This window comes from Vollenhovia emeryi, unplaced genomic scaffold (assembly GCF_000949405.1).
Source record: "Vollenhovia emeryi isolate VEMERY1.0 unplaced genomic scaffold, V.emery_V1.0 DF939120.1, whole genome shotgun sequence".
Taxonomy (NCBI): domain Eukaryota; kingdom Metazoa; phylum Arthropoda; class Insecta; order Hymenoptera; family Formicidae; genus Vollenhovia; species Vollenhovia emeryi.
Window position 1 is genome coordinate 2,720,233 of NW_011967246.1, and position 21,991 is coordinate 2,742,223.

The window sequence follows — 21,991 nt, forward strand, 5'->3', positions numbered from 1 at the left end:
AGAGCACCTGGGGGTCAATTATCTATCTTACACTACAGTGAAAATGCTAAAAGCATTTATGGGCTTTATGGGTCAGTTTCACAAACATCGGTTAACTGCTAATCGATGTTTGCTAAGCAAGGCAAGGATCAATTAACGAAGATTAATTGATCCTTGTCTCTTCTTAGGTCCAGTTTCACAAACGTCGGTTAATTGTTAACCAGAGTTCAGTCGACTTCCTATCTTTCTCTATCTTGTTATCCAAGAAGAGACAGAGGATCAATTAACCATGGGTTAGCGGTTAAACGACGTTAGTGAAACTGGCCCTTAGAGAACAAGATAGAAAAAAATAAGGAGTTGACTGAACTCTGATTAACAGTTAACCGACGTTTGTGAAACTGGCCCTTGGTAGTTCCGCTGAGGATATCATTGACGGGTATTTCCTCCTTTCAAGTCTGAAAGATGGTCAAAAAAGTTTTTAGCTATTATCTTCATTAGCCAATGTTTTTCAAGGTATCATACTCATTGGGAAAATTTCTCTACTCGTCAAGAGCTTTCCAAATGTATATAAACTTTTATTGTGAACCAGTTTTCAGGCCGGGATCTCCTAAAAACTCCTTTATTTATAATTGTTTTTTTCACTTGCGTCGATAAAGTCGACGAGGTTCTTTTTACACTCCCACTCGCGGTTACCATGTGTTTTCTCGTGAGAGTATATCATAGGTCGGTAAGCACAAACTTTCTGTAGATAATGCAGTTTTCTGCATGTGTCTCTTATTGCAACGAATGAAATATTTCTATTGTCAAAGGGACTATTAAATTTCTTACAAAATTGATTTTTTTGCAACACCAAAGTGCCATGCATATTTCCATCAGGCGGTCTCTTCATTTAGAAAAAAGTTTGCGGATGAAACAGCGACGTTACCGACGCGCAACGAAAATGTCTTCTGCATCTTATGCGCGTTCTACACCTACAGGGTAATTCTACTTGCGACTCATCCGAGTGAATAAATAAATGGACAAAGATCGTCGTACTGAGATCGTTTATGGACTCGGGTGCCATTTCTACATAAGACTGTTAAAAATCAGTGAAATCATACAAAAACCATACTTAAGATATGATAGACATACTAAAATGCCCGTGTAAACTTCACCACTCGGATGAGCCTCAAGTAGGATCATCCCTAGGTGTAGAACGGGCATTACGCGGGAATACGCGATGCTGAGAAACCAAAGGTACGGCTGGTGGCAAAGACAAGACGTAAGTCTCGCATAGTTGTGAAAGTAAGTTAAGGCAAAGAAAAATGTAAACCTAAATGAGGCTAATATTAATTCTTATGTTAATGTTTTCTTTCTCTGTCTTATCTTATTATGTCCACAATTATGATGCTTGTTGATTGTAATTAATACATCTCTTTCTCTATCATCAACCCACATCCGAAAGCTTCGCGTTTCTCCTGTGTGTAATAAACAATTAATAATCGCAAAATAACGACAACAAAGCGTCGCGTTTATACGCGTTGTGGCTATTTTTATCGTTACCAACATGACATGCAAACCCGATTGATGCAATGAATTTAATTTCCCACAAGGGCATAGTTTGCGCGTGATATAATTATTAATATAGATAATCGATGCCGAAGGGTATGAAAAGATCGAGTCGGTAAAACCGCCGGCGAATAAGCGGCAAATTAGCTGGTCCTACGCGCCTCCCAGTTCGGATCTGTATCTTTCTACCCTAGAATAGTCCGAAACCACTTTATATACACCGCGCGTCCAGAATCTAATCTAACACGCTCCGGCCATGGAAGTTATACTTTTATTACCGGTTCTATTGAACTTAACGAGGTCAATTGAGGCGATACGGTTGCCTTGATTTTACGATAGCCGAACACGATGCGGCGATAAACGGCGATCCCGCCGACCGTAAATTGTAATCCGCCCACGCGTTTAACAGCTCTCTTTTCGTTTCAGCACCTGTACCACCTGCAGACCGGCGAAGGGACGTTTCGAGAACGCGGGAGGGGGCGAGGCAAGGGCGCCACGAGGGTGAGCGATGCGTCTCGATTTAACTCTACTTTCCATCATAATCCAATTCCTAACCTGACAATATAAATGGCACGTAGCGCGACTGATAGCTATATGCATTTCTCTTAACTGTAAGGTCCGGTTTTTCATTTTCTGGTTAACTGTTAACTAGACTCTGGTTACCATTTAACCAGAAAATAAATAACCGAGCCTTAAACTCTCTAAAATTTTCTGAGTAAAATTTTCACTCGAATCATGATGTAACTGACTACTTCACTCTATTCGAGTAAATATTTACTCCAATAGGAGTACAACAATAAGAGTAAATGTTTTACATACAGATTACGTGAGAAGTATAAAAGAATTGTACAGTATCGCAGAATAATTGTCGGCCTATCATGTTACGCAGTTTAGTCAAATAAAATTAAAACTACGTTTTGGTGGAATAGAGTTCAGTATTAAGAGTTTTTTAGATGAAAAATATAATGTAAATGAATCTTGAAAAGAGAAATATTGCAAAAACTATTGTCCAAGACCGAACGTCCTGTAGACGTCCAAAGATTGATGACCACGGATGGATGTCTCAAATCAGATATACCGTGGACGTCCATTTCATGTCCATGGACGTGCGGATGTATAATACAATGGACATAAAATGAACATCTCCATAGGATGTTCTATCTGGGATTGTAATGATCTATATATATTTCTAGAATATTCGATTGGAATATTCTGAAATTAAGAATGTTTGCACTCCAGAAGAATATTCATAGAACTACGTGTGCTATCTGGGAGGGACTCCATCATGGGCCGGGACGGTGCTTCCGCGACAATAAGCAGAATAAGCGAAACTATCACATAAAGTGTAGATTTTCAGTACTGGCTGTGAACATTAGAATACAGCCTCTATATGCGGTTATCATAATGAAGAAACAATAGCGAAGCTCTCGTCCATGAATTTTGTACTGCTAAAAATAATCGATTAAAGTATAAACATAGCACTCTTTTCAGAGTTGGAGAATCGATCCAATTAAAGAGTGAATAACGGCACTCTTTCAAAAAGTGAAATTGCACTCCAGTCGGACTGGCAGTATTTTCATTATTTCTTCGAGTGGAAATCTCACTCCGAAAAATTTAGAGAGAAAGTCCTCATCTAAGCGGTGATGTTATCATTACGTCGCGTTGGTTTATTCTTGGACGTTGCACCCTAACACATTAGAATCTAAGAATATTCGGAGGATATCGCAGTATAGGATATTATAGCGATATTCTTAGAATATTAAGTGTATTCTTAGCACATTACTCTATAGAATGTATAGAATATCATGAGACGCCGTTGGGGTGTCTCCCGAGGATTCAATTCGATAAGTTAAGGATAATTGCGCGAATTGTCGCTGTCGGAAATAACCGCGAAAGTTATCGCCCGTCGTGTTTGAGCCCGCCGGAAATCGATGGCCGGCGATCCATATTCGCGATTCTTAATTGCCAGAGACGCGGCGCCGTAACGCGTTTAGCCCTACTTCGCTGACGCGGGCCGGCTATCTCTCGGTACCGGCTGTACGGAGTTTCAGAACTGATATTAAGCAAGGTGGTATTGATCGACGCACGTTGCGCCTGTCCGCGTTACTGCACCGCCATGTTTAAAATCCGCTTGTGCCTTAAGCCGCCGCGCCGCGCCGCGCGGACTTGAGTCACGCATGCGGCGAAGCGGCTCGGCATTTTATTTAGCCGTCTCGTGCGCCAATCTAATTTTCATTTTCTCGCGGGGACAAGGATGTCGAACTTATTCGGCGTAACACCTGCAGGTCGTTACCGCGAGGACGTCCCTCGTTCTGATCGAGTTCCCCTCGCTCCAAAGGCGATGAACGAACGAGTAATATCCCATTGTCTCGTTTCTTTCTCCACTTGTCGTGGATTCACGGTTTAGCGGCGCGAGGAAATCGGCCCAGCGACCCACGGGGCCTTTTCTTATCTAATCTGTCAACACGTGGATAAGATAGCGCCGTCGACATTCTTGAATTTAGCCGCCCTGGTAGAACAAGACAGGGTCTCACTTGTGTCTTCGCTAACCCCGAATAAACGCGCATCTCAGTTTTTCCTTCTTCTGTAAAGGCGCGTGTCTCGTGTGTCGCTTTCCTCGTGGATCCGTCTTGAATGAAACGTCGCGTCGTAACGGCACAGCAGCACATACACGGAGGTATAGTATTGTAAAACGAGAGGAAGGTACAGAAACGCGCGATGGCGTACCGTACAGCGTAGTAATAAGACGAGTAAGATCGTCGGCGGGCCAAGATCGACGAGCTAAGGAAGGCTTAAGGGTAAATCCGCGAGGCGGTCTTTCGAGGACTAGTTTATTAACGTCCCTGCAACTTGTTGCTGAGCGCGTTGCCATGCCGGCCCTTTTGACCTCTTTCAGGGCGTCTCTATCCGCGTCGGCCCTCTTAACGACGCCTTCCGAGGGACGGGTACCTCGGTCGGATCGATTATCTTCCAGCAATTGAAACTGATTGAAACATCTGTCTTGTTCCCGGATTACGCGGAGGGCACCGGCCGGCCGGCCGGCCGGATCTCTGTCCTCCCACGGCAACGCCTGACCCGAGTGCCTCGGATCGTTCGGCGACCTTGATTGGTCTAAATTTCAAATACCGCCGTTACTGCGATCGACTCTGGAAAACGGTGCATTATTAACCGGGCGTTCGACTCCGTTCGCGTTTAACGTCCTCGCCAGGGCGCGCGAACGCTTTTCGTTCCTTCCGATACATTAAACATTTCTCTTCACGGCGGCAGGTATTCTCTTGCCCCACCAGCGAGCCGCGTTTTACCCCCTCTGTCGCGTCAGCCACCTCCAGTTACAATGACGTGTTGGCGAACCATCCCCTCTCCATCGCCGTCGACGCCGTCGTCGTCGTCGTCGTCGCCGCCGCCGCCGCCGCCGCCGCCGCCGCCGCCGTCGTCGTCGTCGTCGTCGTCAACGGCAGCGGCGGTGGCGATGGCGGTGGCGGCGACACCAACACCAACATCGGTCCTACTGCTCCCATCGTCTACCTATGGAGAGCCGTAGCAATTTCGCGACGCAAGTTTTGTTTTTCCTTTCTTCCCGCGACTTCACTGTCGGAGCACGTCGTCCCGCCGATACTCGAAGCGTGTTTTTCTCGTATAATACTCCGATATTTCTTCCCTCCCTTATTATGACTCGCGCAACCATTATTATGGGGTTTAGTCTATCTATGCTCATAAATAACGCTGCAAAATTGTCAGATCTATAATATACGACACGCGCGTGTAATATATACATGTCGCATTGTTGAAACGTATCCTAGCTTGACTGTCTCTTTCTCTCTCTTTCTCTCTCTCGTTTAACCTTCCAGCCATGTGAGAACTTGCGAGAGCGATGCGTCCCAACTTTCGGAAAGATCGGGTGACGTAACAAGGAACAAAAAGATCGCGCCATTCAACATTATTTTGCTTATTGTCCCAAACAGACCTATAACCGGATCTAAAACTCCAACTAAAATTTACCCCCCCCCTTCTCCCCCGATATACCGTCGTAAGTGTCGATGGTGTCCCATTTTCTTTTAAATATCGATAAGAGATGTCGGAAACAGTTGAATACGCTAGTTAGCCTGGGACGCCACTTGAAAACGCCGCAGACTAAGAGCCGGAGAGAAACAAAAGCGCAGAAAGAGAGGGAATGGAAGGACACGAAGAAGAGCGGGGGTCATGTAAAATCGACACGAGCGTGCACGAGCGTTTCCGAGCGACGCGAGCTTGTTCTACGTGGAAGAAACGGAGCGCCGTGCCGTGCCGTGTCGTTGCTTCGCGATGGTGAGCTAGACTGGTAGACCATCGAGGCCTTGTTTACACGTTCGGAGATGTCGAGGTGAAAAGAAGCGCACGGCACGGCGATTAATGTAGCGGTCAGCGCGATGGAGGGTCGAGGGTCCGATTCGGAGTCACTTTCAACCCTCGAGTGACGGGACGGTCAAACCACCCCCTGCTATGCGCTTCGATCCCGTTTCGGCGTGTCGAAGATGTCCGTGACACGTTCTCTGTGTCGGACGACACGAAACACTCGTATCTCGAGGACCAAAAAGAGAGTACATGAAAAAACGAATCTCAAAACGTCTCTGTAGGGATGTTAGTCGCCCCCGTGGCCGAAGGCTTCTTAGCGAAACTTGTGGTCGTGCCCGCCATGGCAGAAATCGGCGCGTCGCGAGGAGACGCAGGAATTCGCGATATCGCGCTGCGATAACGCGCGACGCGGTGGCCCCAGTGGGGAGATAAGGGGAGGCGAGTCGTGGGAGAGAAACAACGAGGCACGACCGCGCACACCCACACGCGCGATTGCGCGCTCGTGCTCGCGAACGAGCGAGAGAGGGCGAGAGAGGGCGAGAGGGAGACGAAGAGGGAGACGAAGAGGGAGCGCAGAAAGGTGGGAACGCAGTCGGCGAGCGCGAAGAGGCGCGAGAGGAAGAGGAAGAGGCAAGAAAGAGAGGGCGGGGAGAAGGGATGCGAGCAAGGGGGCTGAGGGACGGGGAGGGAGCGCCGGAGGAAAAGGGAGAGGCGTCTCATGGGAGTTATTCGGCGGATCGCTCCGCGACCAGAGTGATCTCTCGCGAGTGCTGTCGGCGATCGATCCGATCGGTATTTGAACGAGTTTCAGCGCGGTTTGTTGTGCCCGGCACGCCGAATCCTCGCCCGGTCGGAAGTAGTTTCTCGCGCGCCAAGTCCGCGGCTCTGGGTGTGGGTGTCACTGCCGGTAAATCGGGAAAGGCGAATCACGGTGCCGCGCGCGGAGAATAAACGTAGGGAATCGACATACGTACGTACGTAACTTGGCTCGCGCGGAGTCGAGTGCGAGTGTGATCCGATTCGAGTTTCGAGTGCTTCCAGACGAGATTTTAGAGGAGGAGGTCAAGTGTCTTCACGGACCATTGGACCGCGAAGAACACCGTCGCGAGGAAGTGAGTTAGTTTCTCTCTTTCTCTCTTTTTTTTCTCTTCATCGAATCGACGGCACGATGAAACGTTTCCCCTTTTTTTAATTCACCTCTTATTGGTAGCGTCAGAGATGCGCAATTATGGCACGTGTTCGGATCCCTGCCAGCAGCGTTTCCCGCTTCCCTCCGGCCGGCCGGTAAAATTCGACGAGTCTTATTTTTACGTTTATTTATTTTCTGTTGCCTATCGAATAAATCGAGGAATCAGACGAGGATGGAAAAGAGAATGTAAAAAAAAATTGATCGCTGTTACGTCATCGGTCTTGCTCTGCCAGTCGTATTTATATTTTCGGAGAACCCCGACTCGAACGATAGCGTGGACTGCGATATCGCAATACGATCCCACCGCGTTACGCGCGCGCGCGCGGAGAAAAAAGAAGCCGGATGATTCATAAAAAAAAAACTCGAGCTACTCGTATAAATGAACGTGATGTCAATCGATAGGCTCAGATTCCTTTTTTGCCCGATACGCGTAACTGCGTTATATAAATCTAAAACACGCCGCCTGACGATTCTGCACGTGACGCTCGCTCCGAATCTCTCGAAACTTTATTCAAAGCTGCAAAGCCCAGGGCACTGCCGACCGTTGTTGATTTAATGCACGTTGATGTAACGATTCGATCGCCGCGACGAGTCGCTGTAACACCGTGTATAATTCTTAACACTGTAGCGCGTTCGGATTATATAAGGCAACACCCGACTCCGGGGCCCTTGCGCGCGTCAAGGACCAACCGGCCGAGCGCGAAACCCGACTTGACGAACCGCGTTCTGCTGCCGGTTACGCAAGCCCCGGCGTTCGTCTATCGTGTTCGTGGAATTTAGGTTAAACCGACGTGTCCTCTGCCGCTATCGGCGGTCCAACGAAACGTCACGAATTCCTCGCTCGTTTTATTAACTTTTTGCCGTTCTATCAGCGCGCGCGCGCTCGCGGCCGCGCGCGCAACCCAGACCGGCGATCAAGGTGATCTATAACGGAGAAAAATATACGCGTTGACCTGCGAGTAATGCGATCGATCGAGCGAAAAGCTGCTCGTACGAGACGCTCGGGAAAGAATAAAATATCCCGCCGACTCGACGGGGAGGCGCACACTATTTACAGAAAATTCAATACGGCTTAATAAGCAAAAGGACACCGGCCAGAATTACGCGCGAAACTTTTTCCAATCTATTCCCGACAAAGACAAGTATTTCTGCTTCCGTCTTCTTTCCTTAGCTGACGCCGTGGCTTCGCGTCATTTTGTAATAATGCGTATTAATGTTTTGTTGTAACCCCCCCCCCCCCCCCCCCCCCCGGGTCTCTTTTGTAAACTGATGTCGAGAGCGTCAGCACGGAATTTGTAGAACAGAAGCGTTCGTGTGCGACGAGGAGGAGCCCGAGTATCGCGTGTACTTATACTTTCATTTGGCTTAAGTCAACAAAATGTGAATCACCGCGAGTGGAATGGCCGACGTTGAAATCGGTTGGTGGCGGTCGGTCAATGCCCACGCGCCAGCCACGTGGTTCGACACAGGGCTTCATGCCCGATTATTTCCAGAGCTCTCGCTCCGGAGCTACGAAGCGCCCCGCAATAATTGGCAATCCAAATCTGTCAACATTTGCAACTAATTTCGATCCGATTATCATTCCAATGAAAATATCGCGATCTACGAGCCCGCCCCGGGCACGTGGGAACGCTGGCGGTGATCGATGACAGTCTATATTTTCTCACGCAGCAAAATATATCCGAGACTCGCATCGGATATCCCAGTGACACTCGAGTACGCAATCAGATATTCCGATATTTAAATGCACCTCCCAGATATCCTTTTCATTATACACTTTGCCGCCTGGGCACCAATGCATCGCGTCTCATCGTAATGTTTGTAATACAGTAACGTTGATCAACATCGAGCGGGAGGAATCGCTCTCTTTTCTTCCTCCGAATCTTGAAAGTCCCACGCACGACTGATCCTGGATAATTGGCTGTTCGCCCATCTTCTCGACGAAAAGGTGAATCGCAGCAAGTTCTAAAATAAGTAGACGATGAGAGAGCACCAGCTAATCCGTGCCGTCTCTCTGAAAAAGGTCAGCCGTCTTGTCTTACACTTTGCTGATCGATGATTGACGTTTCAAAGAATCCATCATTCCCTGCCGGATGTGCTCAATGAGGATTTTTCAATCGGCATCGGTCCGACATGTACCGGCACGGGGAATAAAAGCGGGCAGCTCTTTAAAGGCTTTTCCCATTTCCCTCTTTCTTTTCTTCCTTCAGTTGTTTTTATGAAAAATCTCACTGGATTTACAACATGGTTTTCATAAAAGGATTCACAGCCGCGATTGTGTCTTCAGGATCGGATCCGTTGATTGTTTCTGACGTTCTGCCGAAGATGCACGAACAGCACCAATTGACCTGCTCTTTTATGCCGGTGCACACGGGCGAAAATTTCGAAATGCCGATCCAGGCGTCTCGGTGGGTGACAAATGTTCCGCGAGAGAAGGAGCTCTCCTTGCGAGCTCAGCGTAGGTCCGACCCCACAACGTCCCGTCTATTTATAAGTCGCAAAGCATAATATAACACACGTTCGACACGTAACCGCGTGTATCGAAGATGCAAAGGCGATTTTGACGCTCGACAGCATCGGCCTTGAAAAATCGACCACGTCATGGCCACGTAAAATTCGTGAAGGGAGACACTCGTAGGGGGAAGCCGGCGATCGGCTCGGTTGGCGACGCTTGTTGAACTATGGAAACCGTTTCAGCCGCCTCGGCCTACTTAAGCCGTGTCGTTATTTTTAGCATTAGGGTCACCACTGCCGTATAGCTAGCTGGCTTTAGTACCATCCTTTCTTCCTACGACTCGGGTCTAACTTTCTTAACCCTTCGCGACTCGTGTCGTTTCCACGGTATCGCTCTCGGTCATATTATATCAATATTTAATCGTTAATTTCAATTAACCAATGACGCAAGAATACCAGGTATAACATTCCAGTGGCCGATCAGAAATTTGCCCCAAACCTTCCAACTGCGAATTATCGCGGTTGAGAATGCGGCAGGAACCAACGAACAATTTGCCTAAAAAAATTGGTTACATTGCACATTTACATCGTGAATCAATCCACGTTACGACCGAGAAATCCCTTTCACCTAGAATTAATCTCCAAGCTCTGCAACAGATTATACTTGAGCGATATTTTGAGTGTAAATCCGTTCCGGAGTCTACGCCAAAGTTTCTTTTTGAGAGCGTAGAGTTTCCTATGTTTGATATGCACAAGAAAACCCATCAAATAAGAGTGACAATTTTTATTGCAGAGTTACCGGAAGATCACACGGCAGGTCAGCACACCTGACAGCGCACCAGCTGGTCTCGGCAGTCCGCAGGGTGGTATTGGCGGTTTGCAGCAGCAGCAGCAGCAGCAGCAGCAGCACCAGCAACAAACGCAACAATCTTTACACCAGCCAGATCCCATGCAGCAGACCAAGGACAGTCTTAATCCCGCGGCGAACCAACAAACGGGCGCGCTCAGAAACGGCAACCCGCCACCACCTGTCGTCTCTATGGTGAGTTTCGAACCTCTCTATTTCGAATTATTCAAATTACGCGAAAGCAATCGGCCTCGCTCTATCGTTCTCTCTATCCTATTACAACAAGTACTACTGTGACAAAAAGTCGACTTGAACGTACAAGATATATGCCGGGCGCGCGCCTAAGATTCAAGATACGCGCCGAGTTAAGAAATTCTAGAACCGCAAGTCTATGCAGGGGGCCTGAAGATCGCTATAAAGATCGTTGTAAAGATCAAGTCAATTAGGGACATGTAAAGACAATTTTGTCGTTCGCGGAGCGACGCTGCCCGCGACGGTCCATGACTGCAAAGGAATCGACTGCCGAAATAGCGGCGTAACATGGAGGGCAAGGGTAGACTACCGGCAGACAGTGAGTGCGGGGGCGGTGACCGGCCGCCAACGCGAATCAATACCCGCAGGAACAGGAACCACCGACCTACCGAGAGAGACGGAGAGAGAAAGAGAGAGGGGGGGGGGAGAGAAGGAGGCGGGGAGAAGAGGAGAACGACGTATCCCGGGAACGAAAGGAGAGAAAGAGAGAAGCGATGAAAAGCGAACGGTATCAAGAGGTGGAGCAGGAGTAACGATACGATAGAAGCCGGCAAAGGTAGCCGCTCGCGTTGCAGGGGGTAGACCACCCCCGCGATCCCTATATGGAGATTCGCCCTCTAATACATACTGCCCTCCCCCATACCCACCCGTCCCGTCTCTTCTCCAATTGCCGATGTTAATAAAATATTTTAATCGTCTTCGCCGGCTCTCTCTTTCTCGCGAACGAGCGATCGCGGATCCACGAAATGATCGATGGAGTCTGGCGGGCGCGAAACCCTCCACGTGCGTTCTTTATGAGATCCTTCGATGCGATAAACCAATCGATGCATCAGGAAAAGGGATTCTGCGCATTGCGAATTGCGCCGGCAGTGAAAATTCGTAACCTTGTGACTAAAGCGCGATGCGTTCTCTCGCTTTTTTTTTTTAAACGCTCGCTTGATCGCGGCGAATCTTTATGCGTGACGTAACAGCACGTCGTACCTGCCGCGGGAAAACTTCTCCGCGATCGCGGGGGAGTCGCCGTCGAGATAAAGCAGCAGCTGAAATTTAGTTGCAACTTTCGGGTCGATTTTCGTGTCGACGTCCTTTGCCTTCCCTCGCATCGCTCTCGTTTTGTAGCGACGGGCCTTCAAATACGCGCGACTAAAACGGACGATGTTTTTTCAGGAAAATCGTGTTACGAGCGAATCGTACCTGAAGCCCAACAATAATGTTTGTCGCAAATAAACAATAGTTACGGCGCGCGAGCGTGCAAACGGCAGGCATGCGCTTCGAATGTGTTTCCACGTGCAATTTCACGTGCAGGGCATTTGCGATCTCTCCATGCGCGAGTGGTCTTAACTCAGAAAAACATCTTACAATTAGGGCTAGTGTCACAAACGTCGGTTAACCGCTAACTGACGGTTAATTGATTCTCTGTCTCTACTTATTGTTAGATAATGACATGGAAAAGGACAGGGAGTTTACTGAACTCTGGTTAACTGCTAACCGAAGACTAATTGATTCTTTGTATCTTCTTAAGTAACAAGATGGAAAAAGATAGGGTATCGACTGAACCTATAGTTAACAGTTAACCGATGTTTGTGAAACTGGCCCTTAGTGACGCGCGTCTGTCGCGATTTGTTGAAACGTTAAGGAGGCCTCAATTGATGATTGGTTTCTGGCTCCTGACAAAGGGTCGATCATCGCTAGATTTCTTTATGCGAGTCTAACGTTGACCACGTACTGATCATGCCATCGGTAGGAAGTGACAACGACTGTGTCTTTCCGGGAGGATACTCGATATTTTGTACACTATATATTCTAGCCATCCGGACTAATTATTAAAGATAACTTCGCGAATTGTTGATCTGCTTTTTGATTTTTCAAAGGCTACCCGTATTTCTCGTTTTCCATGTCCTCCCACAACGGGAATTTTGAAAATGAAGAAATAATAGATGTTAATAATACACGGAGAGAGAATTTTCTCTTAACATTTACCCTGAAAATCGTGGAACAACATGGCATTTTGAAGAATTTTATGAGAGTATTTTAAAATTTTACCATACAGTTTACTAGTAAAACATACTAACAATAAGTATAATTACTACACTGACAGAAATTTTTTTTTAACTAAGTAAATACATTTACTTAAAATTATGTTTTTATACTAAAGTAAATATTTATTCTATTTAAAGAAAAATATCAAATTTCAAGTATGTATTATATTAAGTAAATTAATTTAAATCATTATATTTTCTACATTCAAATAAAAATGTCATGAGATATAGAATACTATTAATTAAATGAAATAATTGTTTTTGTTCGAATAATTTTCTGGAGTAAAGTAATATTTTTTTTATTAAAATATTTTTTATCAGTGTAGCAAAATGTATGGTAAAATTAAAAAAATTGTCATAACATTCTTCCGGTATGATTAATTTCAATATGACTTAATTTCCTGGACCAACTGTTTCTAAACGTTCGAAACGTTTAGGTAAAATTTCAGAAAAACTCATAAAATTCTTCGGAATGCCGCGTTGTCCCGCAATTACATGATTTTCAGGATAAATTTTAAGAGAAAATTCTCCCTTAAAAATCAATTATGTGCCTTACAGTCGCAAGAAGTTCAGATGAGCGACGAAAAAAAATCCAAGAACAGCTTTTTCACAGCAAAACCATCGGGACGCGAAGGGTCAAAAACAAATCGGGTTCACAGTCGCGACTAAATCGCGACGACGTCGTACAAGCGCGAAATGCTGTTAGTTTCGGATCGAAAGTTGTCAATTAATCGGCACGTTGCGGCGTGCGCGCCCACCTTAATTTGCACAACGATATGTTGCGCGTTGAACGCGCGTGCAGAAATGTCCAATTCGTCTATTATCGTTAGCCTCGCCGCTGTTCCCCAACATCGATATCGCTTCCAGGCGTGATAAACTTGCGCCCTACTCGCGAGACACGTCACAGCTCACAGCCGCGAGATATAATCTGTTGGCGCGTCGCTTCCCTTCCCGCGCATTGCGTTCGAACGCGGGGCCAATTCCCATTGATGTTCCGCGCCCGGCGGTAATTGTGCATTTCGCGCGTTTAAACGGCCCGGCCGGTGTCCAAACGCGTTCGGTGTCGCGCGCGACACGATAATTGCTAATGCCGCGGCGATAAAGGAATCAACGTTACGGCGGGGGGTCCGCGCACTCGTCGGGCCGCCCAATTATGCAATAAACCGAAACCGCGAAACGCCGCCGTCCCGATCGCTCGGGCGGGCGCGCAAATTGCGAATTTGCGCATTTCCCATCGCTCGCCGCGCGCACATGCGGTTTTAGCCCCGCACGCGATCGGGATCGCTCGCAGAAAGCGAGAGCGACGCGAACGACGGCGCCCGCGTCCCCACGTTACGTCCCTTTCCCGCTCTTTCCTCTCCACGCCGCCCTGCGGTGAAAATTCTCTCCCCCGAGGTCCCGGCACGCGCCGCGATCACGGGGGGTATAAGCTGTAAACGCGATGGAAGACGCGTGTCTATAACCGGTGGCAAGATCGGGAAAACTGGGTGCGGGTGAAAAGTGGCCCGGGGGTCGACAAACTCCCTCGTTTTCTCTCTCTCTCTCTCTGCCGCGCGAATATCCGCCGGAAGGGCAACTCGGATCCCGAGGGTCATGTTTGGGTGCTGTCACAGAACGTTCCGTTTTATCACACCGGGGTCTTAGGTTGCCCTAGGTCACGATGCCACGAGAACGGAAGGATTTTCTCCCCGAGGGAGAGAAAGCGCGCGCGCGTGCGGGCGGGCGTGTGTGCGCGTAAGATGGAAGAGAAGGAGGACGATACCGAGGAATCTCGGTGCCACGCTTGGCGAGACGCCCAAGCTCTTCGACGCTATCAGCCTCGACCACAAACACCGATTCACGGCCACTACGGAGGTTCTCAAAGAGAGACGGAGGGAAAGAGAGAGAGAGAGAGAAAGGGACGACTCTTCCCAAGCCTCGAGACGGACGACTCTCTCGCTCGAGGGCGATCGAACGTTCGACACGAGCCGTTTGTTTCAGCGGCTCGTACGCGATAACGCGTTAAATGTCAGACAGTTGGGGCACGCACACTCGGCTCACCCTCTCACGTAGACGGCCGAGTCTTTTTACACGTACGCAAAACCCGGGGCCGCTTATCGGCCGTTTATTCGCAGGGCGCGCGCTTTATCAGCGCCCCTGCATTTCGGTGCCGCGTGCGCGACCGCTCGGCCGGGGGGTCGCTCGCGCGGGGACTCGATTGGCTAAGCGCCAATTATGGCGAACCGCGAGGCGGACGAGACGCGGCTACTCTCGGCCGCCTGCAAAAGAAGGCCCCCCAAAATCCGCGGGGCGCAAAGACACTCGTCCTCGTTTCCGAGGACGCGCGCCGCCAAGATCGCCGCGGCGAAACCTACTTTACCGGGCGGCCGCCCGCGAGCCGGGGATGACAAAAGATCGGCGGCGACGAACGGACGGTACGAACCAATCGTCCTGGCTATCCCTCCTCGTTTTGTACAAAGTTTTACAGTCTGGCTGCGCGGTTGCCGGCTCGCTTCCCTCCTCCTTCGACTCGCATCGCCGCGGACGTGGGGCTCTCCTCTCCGCTCCTCCGCTCCTCCGCGCCTCGATGCGTCCTTTCTTTTTTTCTTTCCCCCGTTCGACACCGTCTCCGTCGCTCCGTCCCCGCGCGCCTACTGCCCTCTCTCGTTCTAGCGCGTTGACAGAGAGCGCGGCGGGAGAGGGGCGGCGGGGTTAGGGGCAGGGGGGGGGCAAAAGCCGAGAGAACGGCCGGGCGAACGAAAATAAACGAAAGCGAACTCGCGGAGCTCCATTTTTACGCGCGCGGCGCGTTATTCTATCCCGGACCGATTGCCATTATCGTTGTTATTTATTGCACGATAAAATAGTTTTATGAAAATGTATGCGCAGATGCACGTGTACGCGCAGGGAAATTATATCTAGATGCCCGAAACAAAGCGCGCGATAAATTGCCGCTCCTAACGTAGACCCCTCGTTGTAATTTCTTGGGGCCCCGATAAGAAGAATATATCTTTTTTTTTTCGAAGAAATAAACATTCGTTGTACGCGCAAGTACGTGTGAATATTTCAATTATACCAAAAAAATAAATAAAAAGAGGATAATGTTAATTGCTGTCCTGAAAAATGTCTTGGGGAAAAAAAGATTCAATTACAGTATTCAATGGCAATCGCAAAAAGTTGAAAGTACAGCGACGAAAGATTCAAAGGACAGGTCGTAGTGGTTTCACGGGCGAAGCCATTGGGACGCGAAGAAGAATTTAGAGACACTTTGAACCTTCGTCGGGTGCATTAATGATAAGGAAAATTGGGCGGTCCGAAGAGGCGAAATGCTGAACGATTCTTCTATACGCAGTCACCCGGAGTGATGCCGTTTTACGGCGATACCGGCGCCGGTTTCCGTCCCGCAGCTGGATTTGGAAATACCGTTTGGCATCAGGGAGTCGGACCAGTTGGCACTGTCGCGGTCGAGACGTCACCGGCGCCGTGGCCACCTCAGCAATTCATTCAGCAGATTGCCGCGCCGAATCAACTCGAAGAACTGAGATATCATACTCAGTACGGCGCTGCGACACCCTATCATTCTCAACCAGGTAAGTGCTGAGTGGCTCGAAGGAGATAGTAGCAACCCCCGCGGGGGGGAAAGAGTTGATCCGCACAATCTTTTGGATAGTAACGAACCCACGCTGAGCAAAGAAAATCTAGAAGATTCGACCAGTCGCCTGTTAGAAAATGGACGAGTCGGAGTTCAAAATTTTAATCGACCTCAGCTGGCCACGTTTATTGAATACGCTTTCACAACGTTCCGACCTCTTTGGTTTAGGTCCCTTTCAAGTGAGATCTAGGAGTAAATGTTTTACATACAATTAACGTGAGAAGTATAAACGAACAGTACCGCAGAGAGATTGTCGGTCTATACCTTGTTACGGAGTTTGTCGAGTGAAATTACAGCCACAATTTGGCGAGCGGTGTTCAGAAATAGCAGCCATTTCACTAACGTCCGGAGTCGATGATCGAAAGACTAAGAAGCTGATTAGTTATTTTAGTATACCATTTGAATCAGAATTCCTTTAGGATCTACCAGATGTGTAGTGAAGTCTAGGAAACTTCTGGTTATGAAATATCGAGCCCTATCGCGCCAACTAGAAATTCTGTTTGGTTTAGCCAAAGTACATTCCGTCGTACATGTCTTGTTGATACAATCGAAGCATTTTTCTCAGTGCACGCATTCGAGTTCGTCACTGTGGACACTTGCACACAATTACACCACACACACACACACACAGCTCATTTACGGCCACATTGTTCTCCAACCAAATTCAAGAAAAAAGAAAGAAGAGCTAACATGAAGAAGACAATGCTCGCGAGAGAGCAACGATAGTTCCCCGGAATCATTATATTACATTCGAGAAAGGATATAAATACCTAATCGCCAAAATGTTAGCAGAATGGCATCAGATTGGCACAGCAGATTTATCAGAGACCCACGCCGAAACCATAGCCGCATTTGACTTTTATTTTGGCAACAGGATCTGTGAAACATACGCTGTCAACAGATTGTTGGCAGAAAACCGAGTTAGGTCCAGTTATGTGAGCAGATTTTGTTGCATTTCTGCTGACACGCTAGCAGCACGTTGAATATACCAGTTCCTGTATGCAATCTGCAGTCTTTCTGCCTTCAAAATTCGAAATCAATTCTGGCGGATTTGGCTATCTGGGTCATGCATTATAGAGTTCTTTAGAAATAGTTTCTGTTTTCTTAACAATCCTGCAAACTGAACGTTCGTACACATTAGAGACGTGACTGCTTTGTGTTGCGTTACGCAACATCGCGTGACTATATAAACGTGTTAATTTTAATATTGCAGTCTCGTATCAACAACAGACGTTCATAACGGCGGATCAGTCTGCGTTTCAACGAGCCGGAACGACGGGACAGTACACTATCACGGGGCAGCCGTCACCGCTGACTCCAGTCGGAGGGCAGACGGTGGTCTCGACGCCTCAGAGGCAGTTGAATGGACAATTTGTCGATCCCTCGGCTACTGCTAACCAATCAGTCACCTACGAGCGACAAGACTATGTGAACGGCTATCAGCAGCAAGTAAGTTACCTTTAATTATGTATAAAAAAAATCTCCAATTTACACGTCGTTAAACGCGCGGATTCAATTCTCACGTGTTTTTCTCGTGTTTGCCCCTATTTTGATAGCCGTTCTAAAGAATCGTATGGCATTAACAACGAACGCTACACACCGCAAAACGGGGCTTCTTGCAGGACGTGACGATGGCGCCGCCTCCGTCAACAACTCCGACGAGTCGTAGTAGCTCGGTGCACATGGACAGTCAGCAACAGCAGCAGCAAGGAGGTCAGCAGCAGCCAACGCAGCAGCAACAGCAGCAGCAGCAGCAGCAACAGGCCGCCGCGGATACGCAAGTAAAGGGATTCGCGACGATCGCCTCTTCCAACGTGTCGGGAAACGAGATGCCTGGGTATCCACTTCAACCGGACCCACAGAGTTTACACAACTCTAACGGGTATCCAGGCTACGTGGAGATGGGTCAGCAACCAGCGCAGAACCAGTGGCAAATGGTTCCGCAGCAACAACAGCAACACCACCAACAAACGCAAATGCAACAGCAACAATCGGTGGTCGACAATAATCAACGACATGTATGGTCTGACACAAGCGGAAAGATGAACAGTGGTGTCAACAGTAGCATGAACTGGCAGGAGGGAGCGATGCAACAGCCACAGAAGCCACCATCGCAGCAGCAACAACAAAATATCCAAGGCAATATGAAGCCACAGGTGGAGCAGCAACAAACTTCTCAAATGCAACCACAGGAACTGCCAAGACCAGCGAGTCATATGAGCTGGGAGACCGGGAGCGTGAAGGAACCCCAAACGCCACAGTCGTGGTCCGACAACGCTGACAACCAGCAACAACAAACTCAGGGAAACTGGTCGCAACAGAGTCCGAAGTTAAGGGATCCGCAAAACTCACGGTTGACGCCATCCAGTCAACAAGCGTCTCAACATCAGACTTGGTTACAGCACTCACCGAAACTGTCAGACCACCAGCACAGCAATGCTCAACAGAACGCGAGAATGACGCCTTCAGGCCAGCGTAGCTGGCAGCAAAATAGTCCAGAGATGCAAGGATCTCAGCAGAATCCGAGATTGACGCCTTCTGGGCAACAGATACAACAGCAGCAGCAACAACAACAACAACAACAACAACAACAACAATCGTGGCCGCAACAGACCAAGGTGGAGCAGAATCCTAGACTCACACCATCCAATCAAATATCGTGGCCCGACACGCCGACTAGTCAACCGAATTGGTCACCAAATAGCATAAAAAGTGATAATAGTCAACAGCCGCAGCAACAATGGCAGGACTCACAACCAAGTCCTAGACGGACCCCGAGTCATCAGTGGCAAAGTCAGCTGCCACAAGAAAAAATAGAAAATCAAATGGTAAATTGGTCGCCTGTAAGTTCTGTATCGGAAACTCAACCGACTTGGGGACAACAGGCGACAAAACAGGACATGCAAAACTCAGGAGAGAGAATTGCGTGGCAACAACAAACGACAATGGATAATAGTAAATCAAACGGATTTCCAGAAAATCAAGATAATACGGAAAGCAACGTCTATGCTCAATCTAATCGAGTGAATCTTAATAGCCGATTGAAATCGATGATTCTGAACAAGCAACAACAACAACAGCAGCAAATGCAGCAGCAACAGCAGCAGCAACAGCATCAGCAGCAAACCCATCAACATCATCAGATGCAATCGCAACACGTTAACACTAACAATGGATCCGCTTCAGAATATTCAGCGGACGATCAAATGCGCGATGCGCATGAAAGTAGCGAGAAGATGCAAGAGAAACACACGGATCATTTTATCAACCAGCCAAACATTATTTCGATGACGCAACCTAATGAAAACTTGACCGGTAATTTTTTATCGCATAGCCACCACCCTCGGGTAGATAATTTGCCCGATGGTGGTGGCTTATGGGAATGGACGGAAAGGGAACACAATCACAGTAGCAACGATATCGATAACAAAAATGACGATAATTCCGCATTGCCGGAAAATGGAATGGCAGCTTTCGAAAATTTTATGAAGCTCACCGCAGAAAACAAGAGTCAGTCATGCGACAAAGACAAGGAGCAACATTCCTGGGACGCAGAAGCAAGAAGCAATGAAGATCAAGATATCGACGACAAATCTTTCCAGCAAAGATTGTGCATGGATCAAGTCGAAAACGCATCTTTCGAGAGATCCCAGAAGATATCCGAAAGTGACGGAATGAAAAACGATAATCTGGATTTTCTGAAGACTACAAGCTCTGACGATCATACATCTTCCCAAGATAAATGCGATTCTGATCGTGTGATTAAACAGGAGAAACTCGAAGATCACAATTATCCCCACGTATCCCACGATACGTCCAACGTCATCGAGGACGAAGAGACTGAAGAGATTGCTCGAGATTATAAGTTTCCCGGCGATGGTGGACCAGCGAAGGTGTCGCCGGGAACGGGTTCGTGGTGCTGTCGAAGAGGCGGGACCGAACAACCGACTCCCGAACATCTGAGAGACGGCTGTTGTCAGGGTCTTCAAACTAAGGATGAAATACTGGCCGATTCTCCAGAGAAAGCCGAGTTGAAGAGCGAAGGACCGCACAGCCCGCATACCCCGACTACAACGACTGTGACGACAAAGTTGCAAGACCACTTGGACAAACTGAAGAACAATGTCAGGACCGAAGTGCCGGACTGCAACTGCTTTCCCGCCGATAAATGTGAGTTGCAGTTACGTATTCCGTATTACACTAACATTGAGAAAGCGCACTAACCATGAAACAGCACACGGACGAAGTTATAAACGTACTAACATACATTTTGTTGCCCACAACTACACCGACCGATTATGTGTTTTGAAATCCGGAGGAAAATGTGTACACCTAATGTAAACCCTTATTTGCAAGGGCAAAACTACTATACATGCATGGCATAAATGTTTCCGCTTCTATTGCTTCCTTTCGTTTACGTGTCAGCGTCCGTAAATAAAGTGTGGTTCAACCACAAGGTCCACCAGAGCCCGGTTCGTATTACACTCACCTCGGGGCGGCTGCAAGCCTGCCTGATCTTCGGAACGATCTCGAACGAAGAACCGGCCTTAAGGGCGACGCGATAAGATTTGAAAAGGTCGTCTATACCGGCAAGGAAGGCAAAACTACGCAAGGATGTCCCATGGCTAAGTGGGTAAGTCATTTTCCAAATACGTCTAGCAACGATTAAAGATGATGTTAAAAAAGAAACACGCTGTATTAGCAGCATTTGTTTTTTTCTACTTACGCGAAAACGCGAAATTGCAATCTCAACAATTTGGTAGATCATCCGACGATCCGGTATCGACGAGAAGATCTTAACCGTGGTGAAACATCGTCAAGGTCACAAGTGTCCAACCGCTTGGATCGTTGTAGCTATGGTCGCCTGGGAAGGGGTGCCGACTCACGAAGCGGATCGGATTTATACTCTTTTAAGTCACAAACTCAATCGATTCGGTCTTCCAACCACCAGACGATGCGGTACCAATGAACCGCGAACTTGTGCATGCCAAGGACTCGATTCTGAAACTTGCGGCGCCAGCTTTTCCTTCGGCTGCTCCTGGTCGATGTACTATAACGGCTGCAAATATGCCAGAAGCAAAACCGTCCGAAAGTTTCGGCTGTCTGTACGATCGGAGGTAAATATCCTGGAATCTTAAACGGCTAGGAAATCGGTTACAGAGTTTAACGAAAGGATTGTGTTTTACAGGAACAAGAAGTCGAAGAGAGAATGCACGTTCTGGCGACGCTTTTGTCACCTTTGTATCTTAGTCTTGCACCGGAGGCTTTCAATAATCAAACACAATTTGAGCGGGAAGCGAGCGAATGTCGTTTAGGATTTAAACCGGGTCGACCCTTTTCCGGTGTTACGGCTTGCATTGATTTCTGCGCACACGCCCACCGGGATCTGCACAACATGAATAACGGATGTACCGTGGTACGTAAATGTCAAGCTTAATCCGATTTGTGACGTAATATTGTGATACGTTTCTTTTCACAATGTCTAAAAGAAATGAGACTTGTTATTTTATGAATATTACATCATGTTTAGCTTGTAACATCGCGTCATTACATTTTTTCAGGTAGTTACCCTGACAAAACATCGAACATTATCGAAACCTGAAGACGAACAGTTACACGTGCTACCTCTTTACATAATGGACGACACAGACGAATTCGGTTCAAAGGAAGGTCAGGAGAAGAAGATTAGTTCCGGTGCTCTTGAATTTTTATCAAAGTTA

At 47.9% G+C, this 21,991-nt stretch overlaps 1 protein-coding gene across 5 annotated transcripts in view; it reads left to right on the top strand.

Annotated features, from left to right (window-relative positions):
* Nucleotides 1-21,991, top strand: part of LOC105570560 (methylcytosine dioxygenase TET2) — a 68,212-nt gene that overhangs the window by 38,483 nt on the left and 7,738 nt on the right. For 4 of the 5 annotated variants that reach the window (XM_012027853.1, XM_012027856.1, XM_012027855.1 and 1 more), the window contains exons 3-11: nucleotides 1,954-2,028; nucleotides 10,296-10,544; nucleotides 15,972-16,209; nucleotides 17,485-17,720; nucleotides 17,894-20,441; nucleotides 20,729-20,904; nucleotides 21,035-21,388; nucleotides 21,460-21,687; nucleotides 21,833-21,987. In XM_012027853.1, coding sequence (XP_011883243.1) covers nucleotides 1,954-2,028; nucleotides 10,296-10,544; nucleotides 15,972-16,209; nucleotides 17,485-17,720; nucleotides 17,894-20,441; nucleotides 20,729-20,904; nucleotides 21,035-21,388; nucleotides 21,460-21,687; nucleotides 21,833-21,987 — 4,259 coding nt within the window. Of the gene's footprint in view, nucleotides 1-1,953; nucleotides 2,029-3,825; nucleotides 4,205-10,295; nucleotides 10,545-15,971; nucleotides 16,210-17,484; nucleotides 17,721-17,893; nucleotides 20,442-20,728; nucleotides 20,905-21,034; nucleotides 21,389-21,459; nucleotides 21,688-21,832; nucleotides 21,988-21,991 lie in introns of those variants that run through there. The other variant, XM_012027857.1, reaches the window with a different exon arrangement.